Raw genomic sequence first — 25,863 nt, forward strand, 5'->3', positions numbered from 1 at the left:
AAATTAAACCCCTTTACACTACTGCAAACCACAAAAATGTACACATTTTCATTTATCGATAAGAGAAAATAACTAAACCGAAGACTGTGGTATTAGATGAAGAAATTAAACCAGCCTTAAAACATATTTTTCAACCAAAGGTGCATTAGTTGTCAGGGCAGTAATGGGAATCCATTAATACCTGCAAGTCTCACGCAAATGGGTTTGCGCGAATTTGAGTACATGTCCCTTGTCAGTGTGTTTGCAAAAAAAACAGTCGACTTAGACTTTGCCGAGACATTTGGGATTTCATGGTGTTGAATCCTTGGACACAGACAGAGCTTTGGGATTGTAACAAACACACACACACACACACACACACACACACACACACACACATATACATATATATATATATATATATATATATAATGTTTTACACACACACACATCATGAGCTGAAATTAAACATTCAGGTTGACCAGCATCCTTCATAGAGTTATATTTCAAATCCAGGATGAAACAGCTCACAGACTGAGCCCATCCGTACGTAGCGGGCTCGTATCAAGTCAACTGGTCTAAAATACTGTTGCTGTTTTTTTGGTGCTGCATTTATCTACAATTTCGGGTGCAACGCATCCTCTGGTTTACACGGTGACATGATCAAACCAGCCTGTGCCTGGGTTCCAGAGAAACCGCTGCTAAACAAACCGGTATGAGCTGCTGCTGTAGAAGCAGATGTGACTGGGCTGTGCAGCTGTGCATCAGTGAGCAAAAAAAAAAAAAACACACACCCTGCGCTTTCTATATGCTACTCATCGAACAGCCTTGTGACCAAACGTCTCACACAGCCAGGGATGACCAATGCATGACTACAGCACGTCTGGTCGGCTGGCTAAATAACAGGCTATCTTGCCCACTCACACCAATCAAAACAACAAAGCTTCGTCACGGCTGGTTAGCCGAGGCAGCTAGCGACGCTAACCCAGCTAGTTAGTTAGCCCGCCGCCGCCTGTTATGATGTCACTACCGATGTTATTACAGAAAGGGGGAACCGACCAAATGACCACATCAGTGACAGGACATTGGCACGGAACAACTGCGTTTTCACGGCACGGGGGCTGCTGTTTGCAGAAGAGCCCCTCATCCATTTTGAGCAGTAATCTCTTGTGATGTGGTGCAGCTCAACGTTACCTCTGGTCAGATCCAGCGGTACGTTCTCCTCCCCGCTGTCATTCCGACCTGTGAAAACACACACACCGGGGACACGGTGAGGGGTCACACCGGGGTCAACACGTGCATGGGGAAATATATTTTCGCAACATGCCACAGTTACAGACGCCAGTGAGTCGAGTTTTTCACGCTTACCTCGCATCCGAAGACTCCGGATAGGACGGCCGCGGAAGCTGGCCGCCATGTTTCCAGGAATATACACAACACCGGAAACTTCGCGGCTTCTCGCGAGAAAAAGAAAACAGACAACGGGGGTTGTCGCGAGCAGCAGCAGACTTCCCACAGATCAGACCCCCCTCTAGTGTTATCAGGGATTAAAACTTACATCTGACCTGGCGATTGATTTATGGTCAGTGAAGAAGACTCGAGCAACTCGATATACCATTGTAATATTAAATAGAGGTCAAAATGAACTTCACCACACCCAATCATGAATGTATTCATATTCATTGTTGATATAAAAACATAGTCACAGTAATTCTAACAGTGAATGTATGCATTAACAATGAATAAACCATATCGATCTGTTCAACGTACTAACAAGTTTCTTGAGTGAATAATGACGATTACACATTTTTTCCAAATCTACCAACCAAAACAACTACTCAAAATAAAATTATTTGTATCTATTTGTAAAAGCAGATCACGTAGACTGCTAAAACTCAACGGTATCAAACTGAATATAAAGTGAAAGTAACAAGAGGTTGCATCATTATAATCCCCAATGTCCCGTATAAATCATAAACCATTAATACATCATATGTATTCATTCATATGAATTAATTTGCTCTTTAATCAGAAAAATGCACAGTGATTTGAAACAAAATAACAGTAACTAGTAATGGATTCATCAACAATGTACACACACTGCAAATAACATTAAAATGATTTAGGGTTCCAACTCATGTCATTTACATTTTCACAGTCATTACTGTAGATTACTCCATTTCATAGATGCAGTCTGGAGAAAAACAAAAACATTTAAAGTATAGGTTCGGCTTTTTTTCTATCTTTGTTTACACTAATTCCCAATGAATATCTGTTCTGCAGTGAATTCTTTACTTTATCAGAATATTAAATATACTCCATTCAAGTAAAAGTAAAAACACCCTATTCAAGTTGTGTAAACGTAAAGAATAATTATCAGTTGACTGCCATTATGAACTTGTGTTTTTGTTGTTTTTTTTTAAATCTGAGTTACTGTGTGGTGAGATTAACTCGTGATAAACTCTGATGGGGAAAAAAAGATTATTATGAATCATTATCATCATATCATGAAGATGCTGTGTGATGTGTTTGAAGCAGACCTGAGGGTTGTATATCAAAAAGTTTTAAATGGACAGAATACCAACACTTGCAAAAAGGATTGTCCGCGGCGTACAATTAACACTTCTCTGACTCGGCTTCAGCCAAAAGTTAACATTTTAAGATTCAGAAGTTATTATTTGTTAAAACGCATTGTGTTGTTTTCAAGTTTACACACGCTTCAGATTTTTAAGGTTTCAACTGTAAACCCAACATGACAGCATCTTAGTTGCAATAATCAGGTCAACCCCTAGGTATCAACCATACATAACACTCCACTGCATTTAAAAGTGTTTCTTATAATCATTGGCATATTTTCGATTAATTCCGAATTGAGGCCTCAGAGGCTTCGGAGGAGGAATTACCAGAACAAGCACAACAGGATGCCTCTTCATAGGAATGGTGCTCTCTCTTTGGAGTTTATTTTGGATTCCACATGTTTTTATGTAGTTAGGTTTCTGCGTTTTTGGAAGTTTAGCGCTGATGATGTTTACCACCCCATCATTTCTATGACTCAAACTTTGCTGTGCCACTGATAGTTTGTTACTCTGCATCACTTTGGGAGACAAATGCACATTTGATTCCTGGATTTGTGTTTTCAAATATCCATCAAAAGCAGATATTAGCTTGAACAGAGGACACAGCGCACACTTTTTGTCGAACTGCTGGTTTATAGGAAGCATCTGGCACAGAGCTGCAACTTGTGTTGAATTGAGCCATGAATCCCCAGAGGTATAGCGGTCTTCCCTTTAAAGAGAAAGAAAATGAATCCTCACAGAAAAGGCAAGTGCTGCCTGCTTAGTGTGGTTGAACTACTGTAACATCCACCTTTTGATTAGCCTTTCAAAATGAATGGTTCAACAGTTCAAGACATACATTTTTGACAGCTGCTGAGAATTTGTTCGCATGGACTATGAAATATAAAGATCTTCAAATTCAGAAAGACAGACTATAACAGGAATGTTCTGATCCAAATATTGAGCATAAATGTCATACAATATAAAATAATATACCAGATTACTAACCCTGCCTCTTGTTTACAATAGAGAATACACTTGCATCAAAGTATCATGACTGATTCCATATAGCAGGATTTGGAAACGGAATTGTATTTTTCTTTTTTAAGTAATCCCTTAATGAAAACATTTTGGAGACATACTCTGTTACGTAATAAGATTATGGCCCCTTTTGGGCTGTCAACATGGCCCCGAGATGTATCTTGCACCCGAGGCATATGGTTCAAGAGAAGACCACAGCATGTAGCAACCTACATTAACACTCATGAAACCCAGAAATAGTGAAAACTGAGGCCTTTTTTTATGTCCTATCAGTCACACCTTGCAATTGCAACCACAATTGATCATGTGTGTAGGCAGGAAATAAATGTTAAAGCCATTTCCTACCACTGCAAGTTGACAGGAAGGGACTGTGTGGTGATAAAGACATGATAATTAGCAACTGGGAAAACATTATGAATGTTGAGTCCTGCCAGAGATTGTAGTTTTCGTAGTCAGTAGATAAATACAGTCTTTGACAATTAAGAGTAAATCCAAAATAAAGCCATGTGCCAGCATTGGCATAAAAGAAAAATCTTTATTTCTGTCTCGACACATACGTAGTAGAAAAACAGTGGGACAGCTTTTCAGGTATCAAACTAATACGTTAGGGTTTTTATTCCTAAACGTTTCTCTTAACAGGCGCTCTCAAGTCAGTGTGGCTGCAGATATGAGAGCATCAATGTCCTGTATGGCTTTGGATGTTTTCTGAAGAGCCTCATTGATGCACTTTTCATTCATTGGTTGAAGAGTCACCTCTTCTGCAGAGCCACCTTCCGGTTGTGCACAACCGTTCTCACTTCTTAGCAGGTGGTTGTTTTCCAGCAGAACTGGGCAGAAGTTGTTAAAGAGCGTGCACGATGTTCCACAGCATGATCTACCAGCAGATATGATAATATAACATGGGCAATTTATCATTTGTCCACAGCCCCTTGCAAAGGATACAGTTGAATGTTTTTATCTTCTCCAGTTCTGCAGCTACAAGATCTGACCTAAATGGAATTGAAATGACATTACTCATTTATTGATAAAATACCAAAAGAATTACCAGAAAAATATAACTCACCGACTTTCTACCATCTGTGTGCCATTCGCATGCTGCTCAACTGCTGCAGGATTGAACTGATTTTCTTCAATCCTTGCTGGTTCAGAAATATGTCTTCCCTGGAAAATTGCAAACCATTTAGAAGCTTGAACACTGTGTAAACAATGCAGATATTAACAGTTGAAGTAATATAGGCAGGGACTACTTCTTTGACCTCTTGAAGGCAGCAGGGTGTGGCAGAGAGCTTCAGTGAATGCTTGGCCTCGTTGTAGCACTTGAGGATCCTGTAACACAGTGACATGATGGTCACTGACTGAGTCATCAAAATCATCTGGCTGTGAGGAAGCAGTGGCTCACCTGCTTGCACGTCTCACAATAGAGCTCACAGAGTACAGCTGTCCGGGTACATCTGGTTGAAGGTTGTTCAGATGGTACGTTATCTCTTTTACCTGCGAGATAGACACGATCAATTAAAGTCTGTTTGGTTTTGTATTTTAGCTGTAAATAACTGATAGCATGCATCTTTTAATTCGTTCTTTAATTAAATGTATGACAGTTATATGATGAAAGACTGAAATGTACCTGCTGTGACAAGAGCTCAGGTTTGTAATGGGTAAAGTAAGTGTCAAGGACACCGTTAGAGCGGATGACTGATCCGTCTCCCGGGGAAACCTCGACGACTGTGACCGCCCCACTCCGTATCCTACACAGGAGACATGCAGTTTGTGTACATACATACATACATACACATACATATACATATATATATATATATATATATATATACACATACATATACATATATATATATATATATATATACACATATATATATATATATATATATATATATATATATATATATATATATATATATATACATATATACATATATACATATATATATATATATATGTATATATATATATGTATATGTATATGTATATATATATATATATATATATATATATATACATATACATATATACATATACATATATATATATATATATATATATATATATATATATATATATATATATATATATATATATCTCAGGTATCCCTTCATTGAACACAAACAAGCTTATATGGACATGTTTTGTTATAACTAGCAGTTTAAATTTAGAATCAGGGGTATTCTGCTTTTAAAATCTCATATTCAAAATCCTAAAACACAGAATGTCAAAGTTCTTTATGGTCCTTGTTAAACCTGAAAACCTGCATACCTGTAGATGACTCCTTGACACCACATCACTTTTACCAACTCTGTTGGAAGATCTTGGTCTGAATGTTCATTTTTGACCAGTGGTTCTATAAACTTCCACCTTAAATACATGAGCAAGGAAGCTTAAATCAGTCAGTCAACATTGTGATATAGTGCTCTCCATGTCTGTTATTTATGCTAGTTAATTAATCACTCAACCTGTGCCAGTGAGGAGATGGACATGTGAGAGGCAGTGCCTGAGGAAGGTGAGACCTTCTATCTTCAATGGATATGTCTAACATTTGTATTCTCCCGTCTGCCATTGTGAGATCCCTGGTTCCCTCTTCTCCGACATCTTCAGGTGTAGAGAGATAAGCCGTCCAGAGATGGCGGGCCAAGGAGAGAGGGTAACGCCAGATGGGGGCAACAGCGCAGCAGGAGTGATGCTGGACCACTGTGGTGGATTGGTACATCTTCTCTGGCTGGGGGAGGAAGGTCAAATATTTAATCAAAGTTATTACACAAGGAGAGAAATATTAATCTGAAGGATTACCTTTGGCTGAGCAGTGCTGCTGATCCGAGGAGAGCAAGACCTCGATCGAATAGACTCATTCCTTCTGCTTCCCTGATGAACCTCTTGGTTCTCACCATTTGTGGTGTGATAGATCAGATTGTTTCCTTGCTGCTGCTGAATGCCTGAGCTGCTGTCAAAGTCTTTGCTGAAACCCTGCATGATGTGGCGCTGATTTTGAGTCTGACTGAGGCTGCATGTAAATTTGACGGAGAATTCTTCACCTGAGGGAGAGAGCATTAATGCAGCACGTCCCCCCTCTGAACAGATGATAGCATCTTCTCCATGTCCGAGCTCACCATCACAAGAAGACAACTCAGGCCAGAGCACGTCAGTGTCAATGCTGAAAAAAGGCTGCAGTAGGAAAAGCACAAAAAAAGGCTTTAGATATCATTGCCTAAGATAATTTGAGGTAAAAGTGAACTAGGAAATAGCTTTTGGTACCTTCTTGTGGTCAACGGGGATGAGCTCCTCCGGCAGGTATGGTCTACAAGCATATCTATTCCTGAATGCCAATGCAGCGACCATCAACTCCTGTAAAATGACACAATCATATTTAATACAGTGGATCCTGTGCATAAAGTGGGCCGTATGCATAATACAGAAGACCGTGTACATTTCAAAGGACAGCCTGGAGCCTCAAGTTGAGCCTTTTAAAACTGGTACTAACAAATTCTAAAAAAAACAACGCTAATTCATGTTTGCACCTTATACGTGCTGGTCGTGAACCTTGTCCTTTGTCTGGTTCTCTCGCTGCTCTGCAGAGGATGTCCGGAGGGATCTGAGGGTTTTACCAGCATGAATTCACAGCCACACGGCGACAGTTGTAACTGGGCTCCGTTTCCGTAACGAACATCAACAGACTCATCCTCATACATGATCATCAAGCTGACACTGGCTCTGGTTTCCATTGTTTAAACTGAAAAGGGGGACTTATTTCCTGGGTTTGACTTGTTGACCATCGATATGTACAGTGGAGAGTTGTAGACGCGCCGAAACCATGGTTGAAAATCAAAACATGGTGACTCCCGGCCGACGTCATCAGGTGGAGACGTTTGTAATTGGCGCGGACCGGAATTTAGCCCTGATAGGCCACCGTCGACTTTTCCATCAAATTTGACTTCAAAACTGCCAATACTCAATAAAGATCCGGAATCTATATAATGATGAAATAGCATAAAAAATAGAAAAAAAAGGTCGTTGTTTGGGTTATGGGGAATACAAGTTGTTTTCCCTGGCCGGTCTCGTTAGAAACGTTTAGCAGCCACTAGGATCGTAAGAGATGAATCTTCTCTTCTCCCTTTACCCTCTCACCTCCAGACGCACGAACAGCGCCGACTAGTGGTCATAACTGTTATCAGATCATTAACTTAACAAAACAAAAAACGTAAAATAGCAATGCATTAACATACTAAACGTATACTTGCACATGTACAATTGTTAAACCCTGTGTTTACGTAATTTAGTTTACATCACACAATTGCACTTTACAAAAGAAGCGTCTTCGCTTCAAAATAGCTGAATGTATACCTTAGGTACCCTTACCAACTTATACTATACCAATATAAACCGGCGACGGTAACAACACAGGAGTAACAGTACGGATTATAACAAGTAATAGTAGAACAGCATACCTTTTTTAAATGTATTTTGTATGTCTATAATGTACTTTATTATTGATACTTTTATTATCAGGATTAGTTTTGTTATTGCAGTTTTACAACTCGGACTCGGATCCTTCAACTGTGTTGTACTCTGGCTCAGTCTGTCTTATGCAGCAATACAGCCACAACGTCCTAAAGCTCCAACCTTCTCACACATCTTACAATTAAGAAAGTGCCATGTATTCCCTATAGCAGGTTCTTCTAGCTGCCCTATGTGGAGTGCTGCTGGACTAAACAGTGTATTTGTTTTTACAGTTCCCACCTACACAAGATGAAAATACAATCCTGTACAATCTGTTTTAAGGCTCGTTTAATTATGGAGGAATTCCTTCAAGGCAAGAAGCCACTGGAAACTGTATCTCAAGCAAAAGAGTCTGAACAGGGACATTTCAGAAAGAAGGCAGTTTCCTCCGCCAGTACATCTGGTGTTGTGTCGACGTTTGTTCCCTCGTCCAATAGTGCTCTCCCCCTGTAAAAAAAAAAAGAAAAAAGCTTATGTATTGTAGGTTGGTTCAGTTGTATGCGGGTTTAGAGCCGTATAAAGAGACGGCTATAAGTTATGGTAAAACATAAGCCTGTCTCAAGTCCACTCAGTTCTACATATGAGCTGAGGAGGGCAGCAGCTGCTGGACCAGAAGCAGCAGCAGCAGCAGCAGCATGAGCAGCTAGCTGCGCTCGGGTCGCGACCGTCACATCAAGACAAGACGCGTCCAGGCGATTAGAAGTGATGCTCCACACTGCGATGTTTACACCGTCAGCCTCCACTTTCTCAGTAGACGCGCCGGAGCTGCAATGAAGGTGTCGTTTTCTTTAAGTAGCATCCGTTAGCTCGAGCTGCTTGATGTCGCGTTACGTGGCCCGTGCTCGGTAGCTAGCTATCATACCGTCGTCCAGGCAGCTGTCATGTAACCTCGACTTTATTGTAACGTTAAGCTTGAAATTAATCGGGTACATGTATTTGAATATGTGTTATGTTTCTGTTATCTCGCAACATTCACGTCCGCTGGTTAGCAAACATTAATACTTTGCAGCTAACGTTAGCTTAGTTGTCTTGTTTGCTCTGTTGCAGTGTTTTGACAGTTCTAGCCGTTTGCTCTTCCTGTCTGCATGGCTTGTGCTTCATTGTGTTAAGAGTTAAGTCGTTTAGTTAACTTGCCTCGTCTATATTTAGCACCCATACTCTCTATTCAAAGAATATGACTTGTTTGTGCATGAATGCTGCTATCAGCACCTATTCATGTTGAAGATACGGTAGCTAGTACAGTCTACAACATGAATGTGAGAGTGGCAAATACTGATATTACGGTGTTTTCTGACTGCCAGGCAGGGGCCTCGTCCATGTGGGCTTCATGCTGTGGTCTGCTGAATGAAGTCATGGGTACTGGGGCCGTCAGAGGCCAGCAGCCAGGATTTGGGGCCGGTGCTGGACCCTTCAGATTTGCCCCCAGTGCGGGGTACTCGACATACCCGCCCACCAGCTCAGGGACTCCCAGTCTTGTATGCAAGGGCTGTGGTCAGGCCTTCTCAGTGTTCAAGAGGAAGGTAGGTATCCGGATTTTCTGTGTGATGCTAGGATTTGTTAATTGGGCCACTGATTTATTGAGAAAGGGAAAAGGTGCATAGAAGCATAGGGGGATATTATATTAACATTTTAGGTTGTATAAGCATAAACCAATTATTATTATTATTATTATTAGTTCTCGAAAATATGTTCTTATAGCTTAGTCATAACTACAACAGAAGAAGAATACTTTTACAGAGCAGATCACAACTAACTGGCCACTGTTCCCACTGTGCAGAAAAAATATTTAGTTGTGTGAGAGGGGGGGAGAAAAAGCCTAAACCTAATTCAATTTACACCCAGAGGTTTCTCATTTCTAATGAAAAGGCTGTGCCGTTCTAGCTGATTGCAGAGGCAGATGGACACCATACTTGCTCTTTAATATCTTCACTGAGTGCGCGTTCATGTATGGCTCAGGGTCTCATTTTGTCTGAACCCTGTGCTTCACTCGCTCACTGTGCCAGTCTAATCCCACGTCTTGCATGTATTACTGTTTGATGCTTGTCACTTAAAATACATGAGCTGCCTCCCCTCTCTGTGCCTGGAGAGCTAGAGCAGATGTGAGTGATTTAATAATGAAGGAAAGATCTCCTTGCATTGATATGTTTTCCAGTAATTAGTTTATTAATAGTTGTCTTTCTGTTTCCTCATTTTAATGTCATATCACATTGTAATGTAAAAATGTTAAAGTAAAGGTTAATTAAAAAATGTTTGGCTGCATTTGTATGTCAAATGCAGAGTTCTTTTTTTCAGGGAGTTTTGGCAGTAATGGTCCAATCTGCTTTTTCACCCTCTGTTTCTGCAGTATATTTGCTGCGACTGCAAGAAGAGCTTCTGCTCTCTGTGCTCTGTGCTTCAGGAGAATCTGCGCATTTGTGCCACATGTCATTTACTGAAAGCAACAGCCTTTCAGCGGCCGCGGCTCATGCGCCTACGAGTCAGGGACCTGCGTCAGTACTTGCTGCTTCGTAACATCCCCACCGATACCTGCAGGGAAAAAGAAGACCTGGTGGACTTGGTGCTCTGTCACCAAGGCATTGAGGAAGAGGAGGACCCTGACATGAGCAGCCTCCACGCGCGTTCCCTGTATACGCCAACTCCTTCTACCACACAGTCGGCCTCAGAGCTGTCTGCATTCGTTGCCTTCCAGGAGGAGCCGCTCAGCAGGAGTGATAGCTCTGATACCAACCAGGTCGGGACTGACTTTAAACCATGTGTGATTTTTTTTTTTTTTTTTTTTTTTTTTTTTTTTTTTTTTTTTAAAATAGCATTTTGGCAGGTAGAATAATTACCTGGAAGTTTGGATTTTTAATAATGGTGGCCTGGAGGGACAATGGTTAAATTTTTTTTACAGATCTTATGCATCATATCATCATGTCAGGCTGATATATTTGTCAAGCTGTCACAACTGAGACTTTGGGAAACACTTAATAAAAATAAAAAGCAAGTGAGGGTTTTTGCTCATCCTTTCATTCCGTCTAAATAGAAAGTGCTCAGGATTTTTTTTTTTAAAGGAGGGAAACAAAAAGTGAAAGAGAGAATAAGAAGCACCACAGCTGGCACTAAAAGGGCGCTCAGCTAGGATCCACTATAAATACTTGTACTTGGCCTGCTTAGGGAGCAGTAAGCTTTTCTATGAATGGAAGGTATGAGACATTGTTGTTCCCAAGGTGTCAGTGAGCTGAAGATGGTCTAATCCTGATCCTCTGTTAACTGGCTTGTTCCTTGCATGTAGTGCGCACTAATGTTTGTCATTGTTGCTGTTGGGTTGCAGGATATAGGTGATGCCACATCTGTGTCTCTCCTCAACTTGGACGCGAGTGAACAGACCCCTGAGGTGATATGTGACTGATCAGATTTCCTGCTGTCATGAAATCATTCATATGTGAAGTATTGACAATTGCATTTAATTTATGTTGAATATTCTGTGGAACTTCTAGAGTGCATGGAAGTCAATGTAGGGATTGAAAATAAGACGATCCTTACAATGTCTTGGCTGGATCTGAATGGAAAATTTTTTATAAAACCCAATGTACCTTAGATTCAACTGCAATCCAGAACGTTTGGTTGTGCAGATTGCACCACTTAAAACCTTCAAATTTAAAAAGTGCTTTTTTGCACATCAGAAGTGAACCTCTTAAGATTCACAGTGAAAAAGAGATTTTTGATCACAAGAAGTATCAAGTGGTCGGGTATTTTTACTAATGAACACAACACTTATTTTTCTCTGCATGTCATGTGGTATCCCACTCACTGTTTTGCATGAGGCTAATCTACCATGTTTGTCATGTGAATCTCAAGGTTCAGTTTTGTTTTGTCCCTAATGTCTGGATTTTTGCTCCTTCAGCTCAGTCCTCAGACACGACGTCGGGCCAGAGCGTCTCTCTCAGACATTTCCAGCTTGAGGGACATCGAGGGCCTGTCTGTCAGGCAGCTGAAGGAGATCCTCGCCAGGAACTTTGTCAACTTTTCAGGGTGCTGCGAGAAGTGGGAGCTGGTGGAGCGAGTCAACAGACTGTACAGAGAGACGGAGGAGAACAGGAAATCATGTGCGTATTTAATTTACCAGTCTGAATAAATACTGTGTGCTTTAGTTTCAGTTGTTGGCTATACTTTTTTTAAAATTATAATTTATTAGATTTACTATATAATGTGTCAACTAAACAGAGTATAGGATTTAATCTAATAATTATTGCTTGTCAGTTGCTGTAGTAATTTTTATTTATTTTTATTGCAGTGGAACATGTGAGCACTACTGTAACCACAGGTAAGCTGTCACTCATCAAAGTCAAAGTCAGCTTTAATGTCAATTCTTCCACATGTGCAAACATACAGAATATTTGAAAGTGTGTTCCTATCCTATCCAACATGTAGTGAATACAGATAGTAGTAATAATAATAAAGTGCAAATAAAGTAAAAATAGTGGATGCACTGTCCTAAATGTCAGTATTGGAAACCACGTCCTGTTTTTAACCATAGAAACCTAATATCTCTGCCTTCTCTGACAATATGATATAATGTAGACCATAATAATAATAAAATGCAATAAATTGCACCAATCACAAGCAGAGTCATTCAAATGAGTTTTCTCATTCAGAATCATGATGCTATGTCTCTTGCCTGCTTTGCTCCTCCCACACTAAAGTGGAGGCCCTCCCCCCTCCTATCTGCAACGGGGCCATCGGAGGTAAGGCTTATAGATTCCTTGCCACTGTTGCCGTGGTCACATTCCCCACCTGTGACTCTCCTCTCCATCGTACAACAGTGTTGCCACCACATCTGTATTCACCGTGAACCCATTCTCATTCGTTATCCAACTTTCCTCTTTGTGAATGTGGTCCTCCCTGTGGAATGGCATTTACTGTGAGGGTCTCTGAGCGTTTTACTGGAAATTAAATCATTTAATAATTTCCCGTAACAGATATTGGAATATTTCAGTTGTTTCATGCTCCAGGAACATTAATACAGCATGAGATGATCTCATGTGTTTCAATGTGTGACGCACATTATACTGAGAATTGCAGTATGTTAGCTGTGTATATATTTACTATCGTACCAGCACGCTTCAAGTGATAATGACTGTGTAGTCGTCACCGAAACACCTTGACACATAGCCATAACAGACATTGACATTTTTGAGGAGAATCTGAGCGTGACCTTACCTCAAGATAGGGCTTACTGGATACGATTCGGTGTTTCATTAAGCTGCAAAGTACGTTGCCGGTCTTTGTCCTTCCTCAGTGCATGATATATTACTCGTTAGCGTTGTGTTAAAAGCAGTTTCCCAATATTTCCATTCACTGGTCTGTCTCTTTATCAGACGGTGAAAAGGGTCCGCTGACGATCCAAGAGGACAACATCTGCAGGATCTGCATGGACGCTGTGATCGACTGCGTTCTCCTGGAGTGCGGTCACATGGTCACCTGCACCAAGTGCGGCAAGAGGATGAACGAGTGCCCGATCTGCAGGCAGTACGTCGTGAGGGCCGTGCACGTCTTCAAGTCCTAATGCATCACTGCAATGCTGCAGCACCTGCCTTGGAGCAGCAGCTCAGACTGAAACTGCCCCTTACATCAACCATGCAGCTCATAACCTTTGGATCCCCAAAAGACTTATTTTGTGGATGCTCTTTCTTTGTATTCCCAACAACTCTCACATTATTTGCACATTGAAATATTCGGACAAATGTGTTTTTCTGAAGAAATTGTCTTCAGTTTCACCAGTGGGCAGAGCGTAGGAGCCTATCAGTCAACTCTCAAGTAAACATATCTCTGATCTGTGTTTATTCCGAAGTGTCTGTTTTGCTTTTCTGGCATATTTTTCAAAGCAAAGAATGTGTGGCACTCAGCCATCTGCAGTCTTTTTAAACACAACTCGTCACCCTCAGACCTGCCTATAAACTGTAGCTTCAGAGCATCTCTCTTTACAACCATCACTGCGAGTGACTACATATCTTAGTAACACCAAGGACAGACATAGAAAACCTCACCACCGGAGAGAAGAACAAGGTGCGAAATAATGGATCATCATGCACTTTTTCTTCTAACTCCCCCCAGCTGTGTGTGGCACGTTTCAGCAGAAAGCACTTTGTTCGCACTGTGTGTTAATGCACCACTAGCACGTAATGTACTCATTATTGAATGCCTCGAACAGTCATTGGAAAAAGTGAATAAGAAATCACTGAGCTTGTTTTCTTTTCAAGTTAAACTCGGTGTTACTCAGCTCACAAATGAGAAGGTGCTTTTCCTTTGCTACTCAAGGATATTGCTGATTTATGAAGTCAATGCATTATTAATTATATTCACTTATTTGTTATATAAGCGCATATTGTCATGCATTGCACATTTAAAATGGTCATCCAAAGTGTGTCATTATAGCAATAGCTAACCCTCCATTGTCAACTCTGTCTCAGCACTTCAGTTGAGACAAAAAACGGTGCTAACTCGTCCAACCATCTTCCCTGTTTTCCAGCTGAACTGTGGATGTGAAACTGAATGTTTATTTTTATTTTTTATTGTTGTATATTATTGGGATTGGAATGAAGTGTCTTCATGCTTTGTAGTTGATTTTCTCTTATGTAGGAGTGATGTATTGAACTAACTATTCAAAGATATAGCTACGTGTTTACTGACACCTGTGGTATAGAAGGTATATAGAATGAATTGCTAATGTACATTTCCATAGAATGATCCATATGAGATGTGTGTGTGTGTATATATATATATATATATATATATTTTTCCATTTGATTTAAATGGTGTAGTATCAGATTATTGAAATGACCTTGGGATTCGATTAGTTTTATTATTAGTTAAATGTTCCTGTCCAATGGTTTGAAATATATCTGCACCGGTTTGCTTGAGCTATAGTTCCCTCTTGAATCAGAGCATGACCAGAACCTGGTAATGTTATGCCCCCCGTTGTCTTTACCTTTCAATCCCCCCCAAATCCTGTCCGTTTAGAAGTATCCAGCTCTGTACCGTACCCACACAACATTGCTGCTATTAGAGTACAGATTCCCCCTACAATGAACAGTAGCAGAGCAGTGTGCACTTTTATTTGGAACAGGTGTAATTGTGTGCAAGGTTTGGTCTTTGTATTTGGGAATGTTGAACTTTTTATTTTGGTAATTAAAGATTTTAATTAAAATCGTTTTTTGTTTACTCATGCATCACGAGCCGTTTATCTGTTATTACCTTGGATAAAGTAGTTATTAGTGCTGAAATGGAGTTCAAAAAGGAAGACTCTCTATACATGGCTGGTCATTCATAAATATGTCTCTAATTCTCCCCGTGATTACTCTATCAACTGATTGGTTGATTTAAAGTGGACGCCCACCAATCAGATGCTGCACCGTGTCCTTAAGCCGATCATATCGTTGCTGTCCAACCTTTAAATAGGTTCTCCACTTTGTTGCTGTCAGTTGTCATTTCAGCGCAAAATGAGATGTGACCCTCCTCCACCACAGACAGGCACCTCCAACCAGCATTCGGTCATGCTCCTTCCTCACCGTCAGATTGCAGCAACTTCATTCTTCACCACCACCACCAGTGTCTGGACTCCAGGGGGATTCTGCCTGATCATCAGAACTCAGCATCACGAGTCCAATCGCCAAAGACTTTGCACTATTTAAATGTTATGCATATGTAATAAATGTATCGTTAAAAGTCTCCTGATTGAAATTATCAGTTGAGTAATTGATCAAGCCAAACCGATCAACCATTTTGATCATTTTCAACCTACGGTTCACTGGTTTTAAAACTTTATTAGTCCCGCAGTGGGGAAATTGCAGGACTACAGCAGCAGTACACACAAGAGACACATAAATCAAGTAATATAAATGAACAGCTCGTCTAATGTGAGGACTTGCAGGATTTCTGCTTTATATATTTGTAATTCTTTGGGTTTTGGTCTATTTGGATGTTTCACAGGCAATGCTTTGAGCTTTAAATGCTAACCGCTCACAGTGACGATGCTAACATGCTGATGTTCAGCAGGTGTAGTGTTCATCATGGTAACTATCTAAGTTTAGCGTGTTGGCATTTGCTCAGAAGCAATAAACACAGCTGAGGAGAATTACTTTAGTATTGCAGGAATTCCATCAGAAGTGTTAAAGAGTAAATGAAAAGAGCATCAGAGGTATTACAGTTTATCCTAAGGGAGATATAATTATGTGTACCAATTTCAGGTCAATCCATCCAGGAGTTGTAGAGACATTTCAATCAAAACCACATGGTAGCATCAGTCTCTGGGGAGCAGAGATGTCTTGACAAAACGTCACAATATTTTGTCAGATATATAATTTGGGAATCGACATTTCCATTTCTAGAGCCGTGCGTGTTAGCATCGCAACAAATCCCTCCCAAATCCCCACTGAGGCTGTGACCTCAGAGGTGTCACATGAACCACTACAAAGTCTGACATCTGCTTCAAATACAAGTCAGCCTGGCATACAAAAACTGACTAGACTCAGTGCTGGTACAAAGGAAATTCTTTTAATGCATATTAGCACTTAGTATTTGGATTTACAAATATAAACATTATCACATTCACCTGAGGTGATAGGTTACAGCACAACACACCCCAAGATACACACAACACCTACTGTATGGAGTTATTATTTAAATATATCCAAATTAGCCATATGCAAACGTTTTTCTGGAACCTGTTTGGAAAACCACACGTGTGAGGTTGACTGCATTATAGATAGGTAGTCTGTTCGGTAAATCGTCAGTCACACGTTTGCTATGGCTGAGACTTCCTGCCGCTGACTTTTGGGTGTTGGGTGGCTCAAACCTCGATAAATGATTTGCAAGCATTATTTGACCCAGCTCTGAGAGGTCCATGTGAAGTTATGTAATGAATAAATACAGACTGTAAAAAAATAAAAATAAAAATCAATAAATTAATGTTGAAATGTTGGCGAAAAGCCTGTTAAACACAACACTCAACAATTCATAAAAGTATTAAGGTAAGTGAAGACATGAGGGTGTAACGGGAATATTTAATTTGATAGCTTTGTTCTATCATTCTTGAAATACATTCTAAATATTTGGAAAGTAGTTATGATAATTTAGTCATTTATTTCTGTACAGCTTATTTTTTGTCTGATACTAAAGTTATATTAATGTCAAATACAGATTTTGGCACATAGAAGACACTGTTGTATGAAGGCAAACTGAGGAAAGGGACAATTTTCAGTTCACATGCCATGCCGTCTCTCCGTGATATTCATTTCCAGAGACACTGAAACTCGTGAAATTATGCTTGTATAAAAATGCTGCATTTTCAAATATTTAAAGAATAAAAATAAAACAACCCAAAACTCAAATACAAGCAGGTCTTTATAAAAGTACAATCGCAACACAAATACATGCATGCCGTTTCCTCTTCATCTGTCCAGTGAATGTTCGTCACCTCCTTAAGTCCATTGAAGATCTCCGTCCAGGAATCTGTCTTTTGTTTCAGTTTGTTTACTGTGACATTGATTCAGAAACTTATCACAGGAGCAGTTTAAAAAGAAAAAAACTTGTTCCTTTAAGTGCAAAGACAGTCTTTCATAAATTGTTGTCCTGTTAGTAACTAGCTCGTCTTCTGCAGCAGTTTGTCCTCTTTCAGTCTAAACGGTACACTTACAGACATCTCTGCGATGAACCTTTCGCAGGCCGTCTTGGTCACCTGCTTGCAGAAGCGAAGGTCGATCTGACAGATGCTTCCACAGCGCTTAAAAAAGTTTAGGGAATGGTCTGTGACTCGGTTACAAACTAAAAGAAAACAGAGAGAACAATAATCTGTCAAACTTGGTATGTTAAAAAAGGGTGACCATAGAAAATTCCCTGATCACATCATTTTATCTTTCTCTCTTATCTTGATACATAACATCAACATTAACAGAGATGCATGTAGATTATGTAAGTAGGACAAATGCAAAGTATGTAACAAAACATGGTCCTGTCTTTTCCCCATGGAATCTAGTGAAACTGGACAGACTCAATTTACAATGATGACAAGCAACTACAGCTTTCCCCGTTAACTATATTCCATTTCATGTGGTGTTACCTTTCTTAAGTAGCAAATGTGTGAAAACAAGACAAACTAATGAAACAAAGTTACTTATGGGACAATAAACATGACCCAGGCAACTCCCCATCCTTTTGTTATCTTTGAATTAATGTACTCTTTATTCTGATGTTTTTGGCTGAAGTTGGCATATACGTCTTTACATCTTTTATCTGTTTGATCTTTTTTTGTCTTCAACTGCTGAATTAATGGATTACTGAGGATGAAATGCACACATCTCAACATAGCGACTGGTTTCTCTGAATAAACTGATTGTCGTCCCAGAGGAAGCTTACGACTGTATCGCTCCTTTTTAGGCCCCTTTACAACTCAGGAACCACTACAGTCGCTGTATTCCTACTCTGCTTGTGCTCTGGTGCCAGGTCTCACCTGACAGGTTGATATCTGTGAGGGAGTCTCTGGTCGTGGTCCCAGCTGCTGTCAGCAGGTTGACGGACTGGTCATTGATATGGTTGCAGTAGCTCAGGTCCAGCATGGACAGAGAGGGCATCTGCCGACTGATGAGACGTAAAGACGTGTCGGTGATGTCGAGTCCCGCCAACCGCAGGTCCGCCACGTTCCGCAACTTGCAGCGGTTATCCAGCTGACCTGTCAGTCACATAAGAACGTCACAGATCAGTATTTGGTCAACAGGTACATGACCGTCGACAAGGATCTTTAGGATGGCTAAAAGCTGTAAACTTGCAATTAACTTTATTTTTAAAGCCGTGTTTTAGTTCTTAAACCTAAACCTGAAGGAGGTCTGAGGGGAAACAAATACCTGTTTTTCCAGGAAAAATAATCTCTAGTTTAGAGTATGAACTGGGTAGGTAACGCAATAGGTAATGTGCAATGTTAACCACGATGATTACTTATTGAATGAATCACTAAGAGACATCCTAAATACATTAAAGCACGGAAGGCAGGAATAAAACCCCCCCATCCATAGCAGTGCTCGTTTTTGGTTGACCCACAAGTTACCTGGTCTGTTGTCTGTGGGGGGTGAAAGGAGATCCCTCATCTGTGGGTCCTTGAGTCCCTCCACCCACTGGACGTCCAAGGTGCGCAGCAGAGGGCAGCTGGAGGTGCAGAGTGCAGATACAGCAGCCCAAGAACACCCTGATAACCGTAACACTCGCAAACCTGAAAAACACAACCGCACTTTCAAATACTGATGCAGAACAAGAGAAAGAAAGAGAATTTTCCTTGTTCACAGATCAATAATCATGCATAGTTAGGTACCTGGCAATCTATTAATAAGCCAGCTTAATTGTTTCTTGGAAATGTTGGTCCAACTGAGGTCCAGAGAAACGGGCTGTCGGCGGATAATCCCACTTAGCATGAGCGGAGTGATGGAGGTGCAGCGGTTCAGATCAATCTTTGTCCAAAGTCTCTTATCACAACACCTTGACATCAGAAAGAAAGATTTATGTTTCAAATTATTTCTTAAAGATTTGTACATTTTGTGCAGCGGTATTATTTTTCTATACCTGTGATGTTGCACATAAAAACGTTAACATGCAAAGTTAAGTGTGCGCTGTGCACGTACCATCTATTCCACGTCTTGCAAACTCTCATGCAGACACACAGCTCCTGGTGTGTGAGATAGCCAAAGATCTTCATCCAGACCTCGCGCTGTATGACATGCGTTTTACTGTCTTTTAGAGGCAGCCTGTCGGGAGGCGGGCTTATCGGAGGGGGCCGAATGACGTGCCGCTCCATTTGGACACACTTGGGTGGAGAGTGTGGGGGTACCGGCCGGTTGGTTGGGGTGCTCCTGTTGAAGCCCAGTGGAGTGATCTGACTCGGGTAGAAGTGGCGCAGCTCCCAGGGGGTCCCATTCATCTCTTTGGTCTTGAGGTGGGGCCTCTGATCCCCGAGTTCATTGCCGTTGCGGAATAACCTCTTGGGTTCCTCGTTTTCCGTCTCCGGCTCCACCTTGAGAGGTTGGCGGTTCTCGTTGGCCAGGCAGTCCTCCGTCTTCTGGATTTCCTGGTTAAGTGCTTTGCTCAGCTCTCGACTCAACTCTCTATTAGGTAAGCGGCGCTTGCGGCGAGCTTTAGGACATGGCCCTTTTTCCTGGGTTTCACTTCCGCCCTCGCTGCTGGGGCCAGCCTGCGGAGAGCTGCAGAGGGACTGGTCACTGTCTCCAACAGGTGTTTTAATGCAGGGATTCAAAAGTGCATTCTTGGAGTCCTTTTCATCCCCTTCTTCTTCAGTGTCTCCAAAACGCCCCTTCCTCTCTACAACGCCCCGGAAGTGAGGCCCCCTTCCTTCTTCATCCTCCTCCTCGTAATATGCATCTTCGTCCTCCTCTTCCGTCTTGATTTGGTGTAGAAGTTTGGAAAAATAAGGAACATCTGACTTTTCCTTCAGAAAAAAAAAAATGTGATCACTTAAAATTACTTTGGTGTGGCAAAACAAAAACTGGCATCTAAAATGTCTAAAATTAAACTTTTTAAATCACTTTATAAAGGATACAAACCTTCTTCCTCACACCGAGATCCTCTTCTTCATCATCATCAAACAGCTTCCTCTTCTTCCTCAGTTTGTCCTCAGGCCTGGGCCGAGGCAGGTTGCTGGGAGAGAGCAGTGGTGGCTGTCTGTGGAGAGACTCCTCGGGCCTGTACCTGGGTGTCTCCTCTCTGTCTGGTCTCCTCTTGGCGGCAGAAGAAACGTCCCCCTCCTCCTTGACTGGCTTCTGTTCCCTCAGCAGAGAGCCAGGGAGGTTGGAGGCGTACTTGAACCCTGGACCCCTTTTTTGCTTCAACACCAAGGGGGACAAAAATTGCGAGACAACTTTATACCTTTAGCCTATCGCGGATAGATGAACCAACTGTACTACAACTGTGTCTACGGATTAATAAAGTGTGTCAATGTGATCAAAACATGTGTTAGTCAGTGGTTTCCTGCTTCTGTGACAAACAGAGTCACATGTGAATAATGTTCATAAACTAGAAAAGTATAAACAGGAAGTGGCAAGCTGATTATTACCACAGACACGCACATGCGCGCGCGCGCGCGCACACACACACACACACACACACACACACACACACACACACACACACACACACACACACACACACACACACACACACACACACACACACACAATAACGAAAGTTGATATCCATGAGTAATACCCAAATGAAGAACATCTCAGGAATCTTAAGTTTGAATTGTTTTCAGAGTGACCACACTTCCAACACACCATTAGTAAACTTGCATAATCCAAGACTGTGAATGACTCACACATAATTGTACTCACTTTTCCACTTTTCCCTGCATGGTTGCATTTGGGACATTCCCAGCAGTTAGGGAGTTCGTCGTTCACCACTCCTGAGGCCTCGCTCACCTGATAAACAGACAAGGACATGAACCGGATTTCAACAAGAACAACAAGCTTTAACGGTGACCTATTTTAACACAGACAAGACAAGGGAAGTGAAAGTGACTGTTGGGATGTGTGCCTGCTAGGCAGGTTAGCACAGTTTAACCTCAGCTAACATGCAGACTTCTGCTTCAAGCATTAAATAGGGAAGGGAAGTGAAGTTAAAGACTCCTACTTGATAAAGTTAATTAAGCACCTCTGAATAGATATAATGTCCAAATTGTTGTTTGTTGTCATATCAAAATATCTTCGTTGTTGGTTGCTTCTAAACAACTAGACAGTGCTTGTCTGAAAAACTGGTTTGCCAAAGCCTGTACTGGCCTGGTTATAAACAGGGCGTGTGCTGCTTTACATGTGGGCCTTTATGTAACAAAAAGTTTTTAGTGCTGCAACTAGTAAGGTCTAATGTATCATACTACATTTTTGGTGACTCAGTAAATAGTTTTGATGCTTGATTACTTGCGTTCTTGAGCATGTGACGGGAGTCAGATCCTCAAACACATTTGAGTCGTAAAATCTTCTGAGCCACATAATCATGATGAGTTTGTTCAGTTCTATAAACAACACCACATCCAATTACCTTCAGTGAATACAGTCCAAATGTCTTAGTCACTCACATTATGTTACAAAGGCCTGGGATTCCTGGCACGCTGCTTCAACAGAAATGAGTCACCCAGTGAGTGACTTAACTAAGGAGAAGTTGTTCAACGGTTCCCAGCCCAGCCCTCTGTACCTTGAGACAGTTGGGATGGACGATCTCGTTGCAGATAGAGCACTCCATCAGCATGAAATTGAACTTGTCCTCCTCTTCCTCCAGTGTGTCCTCTTTTCCTGCCTCCTTACACACCACACACACCGCTGTGTGAGGCAGAACCGGCTGCATGAACATAAAGAACATGAAGGAATAAATACATTTAACTCAACAAACCAGATTATATTGACTTTTGTTTTCTTTTTCAGAAGAGAAATTATGACTGCACATTGTTTTAGTTTTTTTGATACACAGTCACTAAATATAAAGAAAACAGGCAAAATGGTTTAATTTGTGGAAAATGTGCGTGTGAATGCTTTATACATTTTTTTAAATATGACAAAAAAAAACATACTGCAATGCACTGTCTCATAATGCAAGACTGCTTCATGCGCCCTGGCCCTCCAAACTTCTTCATGTCCTTGCAGAAGTGACACTCTCCACACTCGTTCCGGAGGCACGCTTCGCACTTCCGACATCGCGTCCTCCTGCGTCTTGCTCCGGATGAGCTGCGATTGGATGGCAGCTTAACAGCCGACGACGTCCCCACCTTTGGCTTCGGCCGGTTGGCCGCCCGCTGCTAGAAGACCAACAGAGAGAGATGAGAGGTTAGAGGAACGCCACAAAATTAAGAGATAAACAAATATGTTAGCAATCGAATGAGGGTCGGACCATCACAACAGATATGAAACTGATGCCTGATATTATTCACAACACAAAATGCAACCGACTCATTTCACTTTATTTTAATTAGAACAGTCTGTTCTTGCCAGCAAAATGTTCAATTTACAAATAAATGAATAGGAGAATAGTAACACATTTGAGACGCTGGAACCAACCAGCATTTAAAAGGATGAATCGATTATAAAAATAGTTTCAGATTATACGTCTGTTGCTAGAATGAATTGACTAATTGTGTCATTAGTTTTGGGAATCTGAAAAGATCCCAGAAGTTATCAGATCAAAAACATGTTTCTATGATGAAAAAAATGCTTGCAGCCTCACAGCTCTGACATTTGCATACATATTTCCTCCATGTGTGACTCATGAGCGTAAACATGTAAAAGAAAATGTAACATGGATATTAGAGTCATCTTACACACACACACACACACACACACACAGACTTCATGTTGTGAATTTCTCACATTTATTTTAAGTCTCTTCCCTGTTGCCATGGCAGGACGGTAAAGTGCGATGAAAATAAGACAAATCATAGACCATTAGTGATTCTTGTTCTAGCAGGAGAAGAGGTTACCTTGGCAACACGTTTGCCTTGCTGGTGGCAACTGTTTGAATAGACGACTGCTAGAGATGGATAAAAATAAGCGCAAAGGAGGATTTAATGTGAGGCTGTGAACACTTTCATGATGTCATTTATTCTTAGTCTTCTACTGATCATTACTACTGCGCAGTTCAGCACATGCTGGTTTCTTTTCCAGATAACAATGCGAGAGTGCTGCAGACAGGTCAGACAGGTAACGCCAGATGCAAATAGAACAAGACGTCCCGGGCTAACGACAATCAAACTAATGCTGTCAGAGAGACATTTCCTCAACAGAGAAGAGAAACCAGCCCCGACTCTGCTGACGTTGACAAACCATCTCAGTAGATTATTAATGTTGTCCTGATTTTTTATTTTCCCTCAGGAGGACTTTGGAAAGATGTCTTTGAAAAATATTTAGTTTCTTTTAAATGGTATAATATCCCAGCACAATACTGTGTGTTTTGCCCGCTGTTACTGATGGAGAATTTAGTGGAGATATGGAATAATTCCTCTGACAGCTTTCCATAAATCCATCAGACTACCGTGGAAATTTTGGGACGGAAGCATCAAAGGAAGGGCGGCTGCTGCAGGGTGGTTGACTGTCAACATTGCACAATGTGTTTTTGTTCAGCGACCTCATTATTTTCCTGCCCTTGTATGAGATGACTTTTTCTAAAATCATATCTACTGTCAGCCCCTGAACAAAGCTCCTAAAAGTAAAGTGTCCAAGCAAAGTTTTGATCACAACAAATAATAAACACTGCTTACATTCCCTGAAGATCTCAGACATCTGCATTTAGTTTACTCTCAAATTTACAAAAACATCAGAGCACTTTGCAGAGCGTGGTCGCAACTATCAGCTGACCCGTCTCCACTGTAACCCTGTGCAGTAATATGTCAGGAATTTGGGATTGGTTCCTGAGGTCTGCGAACAAAAACATGGCCTATATTCAGAGTGCAGTCTTCTGACTCAGCTTTAGCGTGGATTTCAGAGGGAGGAAGTCACAGGGCTCATCATTTGTTGCTCATGTACAGAGGTTCTCAACACAAACAACAGTGTGTATTACCGTCTGCAACAGTGTGTCACTACAGAGGAGGTCAAAACACCCTCTCTGATGAACTGTTTGTGGGTGTTAACATTGTGTAAGCACAACCTGGCTCTTGTGTCAGCACCTCTCATATTTCGGAGACTTGTGCAATATCCCAAAAGCCTGGTTAGAAAGCGTTCATGCAATGAACCACACAACAAATGCACTTCATAGCACAAATACAAACTTTTTCCTCAGGACCCTCAAAAGAAAATATATTGAGTGCAACTTCTGGCATAAATGACACGTGCAGTATATTTCTCCACCCTATGCAGAACAAGTGGACAAAATACTGTTGAAATCAAACCAACCACTATTTTTTCCAGGGGTTTGAGGGGTCACTGGACCAAAGTTTGGGAACTACTGGAAGTAGAGCCACTTCATTGTTCCCTAAACCCATCCCCCTCCTTGGTCCCAGCCCAGACAATATTTTGCCTAAAGCCTTCTTAAAGGCACAGAGTGAAGAGGCAAGTTTAGTAAGTGTGAGGAAATGAATCACAAGTATGCTTTTTTTCTTTCTCACAGGACATGTGCGGGGTTAACGTACGTGTGTGAATCACAGATTGTAACAGTATGAAGTTGTCTAACTGCTTATAATATTTACTGCTTTACATTTAGGTTCTGGTCACAGCCACAAATAACAGAAGGAGAGGTGCTTTAAGAGCTGGTCAGTACGAAGTGGGTCAGTTATGCTAACATGATAGATGGTGTCCGAGGAGGAGAGGACACAGTGCTTTTGGACGTCCAGGGAAGCGATTCTGATGAGTCCAAATAAACTCAGTGAACACAACATTTAACGAAGTAACGTAATTCACCTCTATAACCCGGTTAACGGAGGAGGTTTCAACCCGACTGAATACGGAGAAGAAGAGCGGGTGAGAAGGCAACGTTAACCTGAAGCAACTGGAGAAAAAACACCATTCCGCTCACAAAAGGCTTTCTTTCATCGCAACACACTTTGAGAAAAACACACACATCCGCATACACGGAGGTCACATAATGAAAGGTAGCAGCTCTGACCTGCTCAGACTCTGAATCATATTCCTCATCGTCTCCGCTCAATGACAAGGCCATGGCTCCTCTCTCTCATCGTTCGTGAACAGCAGAGAAAACTAACATGGCTGAACAAGCATCCAGCTTAGCTCATTCCTCCCCCCCTCCTTCACATCGCACCAACACAGAG

At 41.3% G+C, this 25,863-nt stretch overlaps 4 protein-coding genes across 4 annotated transcripts in view; 1 reads left to right on the forward strand and 3 right to left on the reverse strand.

Moving 5' to 3' along the window:
• LOC306740525 (rapamycin-insensitive companion of mTOR-like) overlaps positions 1-1,405 on the reverse strand; it is a 20,750-nt gene extending 19,345 nt beyond the window's left edge. The window contains exons 1-2 of the mRNA XM_079222695.1: positions 1,348-1,405; positions 1,174-1,221 (exon numbers count right to left, since the gene is read on the reverse strand). Coding sequence (XP_079078821.1) covers positions 1,174-1,221; positions 1,348-1,396 — 97 coding nt within the window. The 5' untranslated portion in view covers positions 1,397-1,405. The remainder of the gene's footprint in view (positions 1-1,173; positions 1,222-1,347) is intronic.
• Positions 1,406-4,220: 2,815 nt separating this feature from the next.
• On the reverse strand, positions 4,221-7,306 carry cUnh5orf34 (chromosome Un C5orf34 homolog; the record flags this gene model as incomplete). The annotated part of the gene is made up of 11 exons (XM_079222680.1): positions 4,221-4,402; positions 4,518-4,564; positions 4,639-4,736; positions 4,832-4,901; positions 4,975-5,066; positions 5,200-5,320; positions 5,847-5,945; positions 6,044-6,306; positions 6,378-6,749; positions 6,840-6,929; positions 7,103-7,306. 11 exons carry the CDS (start codon positions 7,304-7,306, stop codon positions 4,221-4,223), a joined length of 1,638 nt encoding a protein of 545 aa, XP_079078806.1.
• Positions 7,307-8,760: 1,454 nt separating this feature from the next.
• Positions 8,761-15,290, forward strand: rnf34a (ring finger protein 34a). Its single transcript, XM_079222587.1, has 8 exons — positions 8,761-8,857; positions 9,383-9,601; positions 10,426-10,812; positions 11,395-11,457; positions 11,968-12,169; positions 12,358-12,387; positions 12,767-12,808; positions 13,442-15,290. Exons 1-8 carry the CDS (start codon positions 8,852-8,854, stop codon positions 13,627-13,629), a joined length of 1,137 nt encoding a protein of 378 aa, XP_079078713.1. The 5' UTR covers positions 8,761-8,851; the 3' UTR covers positions 13,630-15,290.
• Positions 15,291-16,601: 1,311 nt separating this feature from the next.
• On the reverse strand, positions 16,602-25,766 carry kdm2ba (lysine (K)-specific demethylase 2Ba). Its single transcript, XM_079222649.1, has 10 exons — positions 25,701-25,766; positions 22,681-22,905; positions 22,308-22,451; positions 21,452-21,538; positions 20,666-20,944; positions 19,730-20,550; positions 19,423-19,586; positions 19,162-19,323; positions 18,571-18,789; positions 16,602-17,885 (listed from the first exon to the last, which is right to left on the reverse strand). The coding sequence occupies exons 1-10, from the start codon at positions 25,752-25,754 to the stop codon at positions 17,704-17,706; spliced, it is 2,337 nt and encodes a 778-aa protein (XP_079078775.1). The 5' UTR covers positions 25,755-25,766; the 3' UTR covers positions 16,602-17,703.
• Positions 25,767-25,863: the final 97 nt, after the last annotated feature.

This window comes from Taurulus bubalis, assembly GCF_910589615.1.
Source record: "Taurulus bubalis genome assembly, chromosome: 8".
Taxonomy (NCBI): domain Eukaryota; kingdom Metazoa; phylum Chordata; class Actinopteri; order Perciformes; family Cottidae; genus Taurulus; species Taurulus bubalis.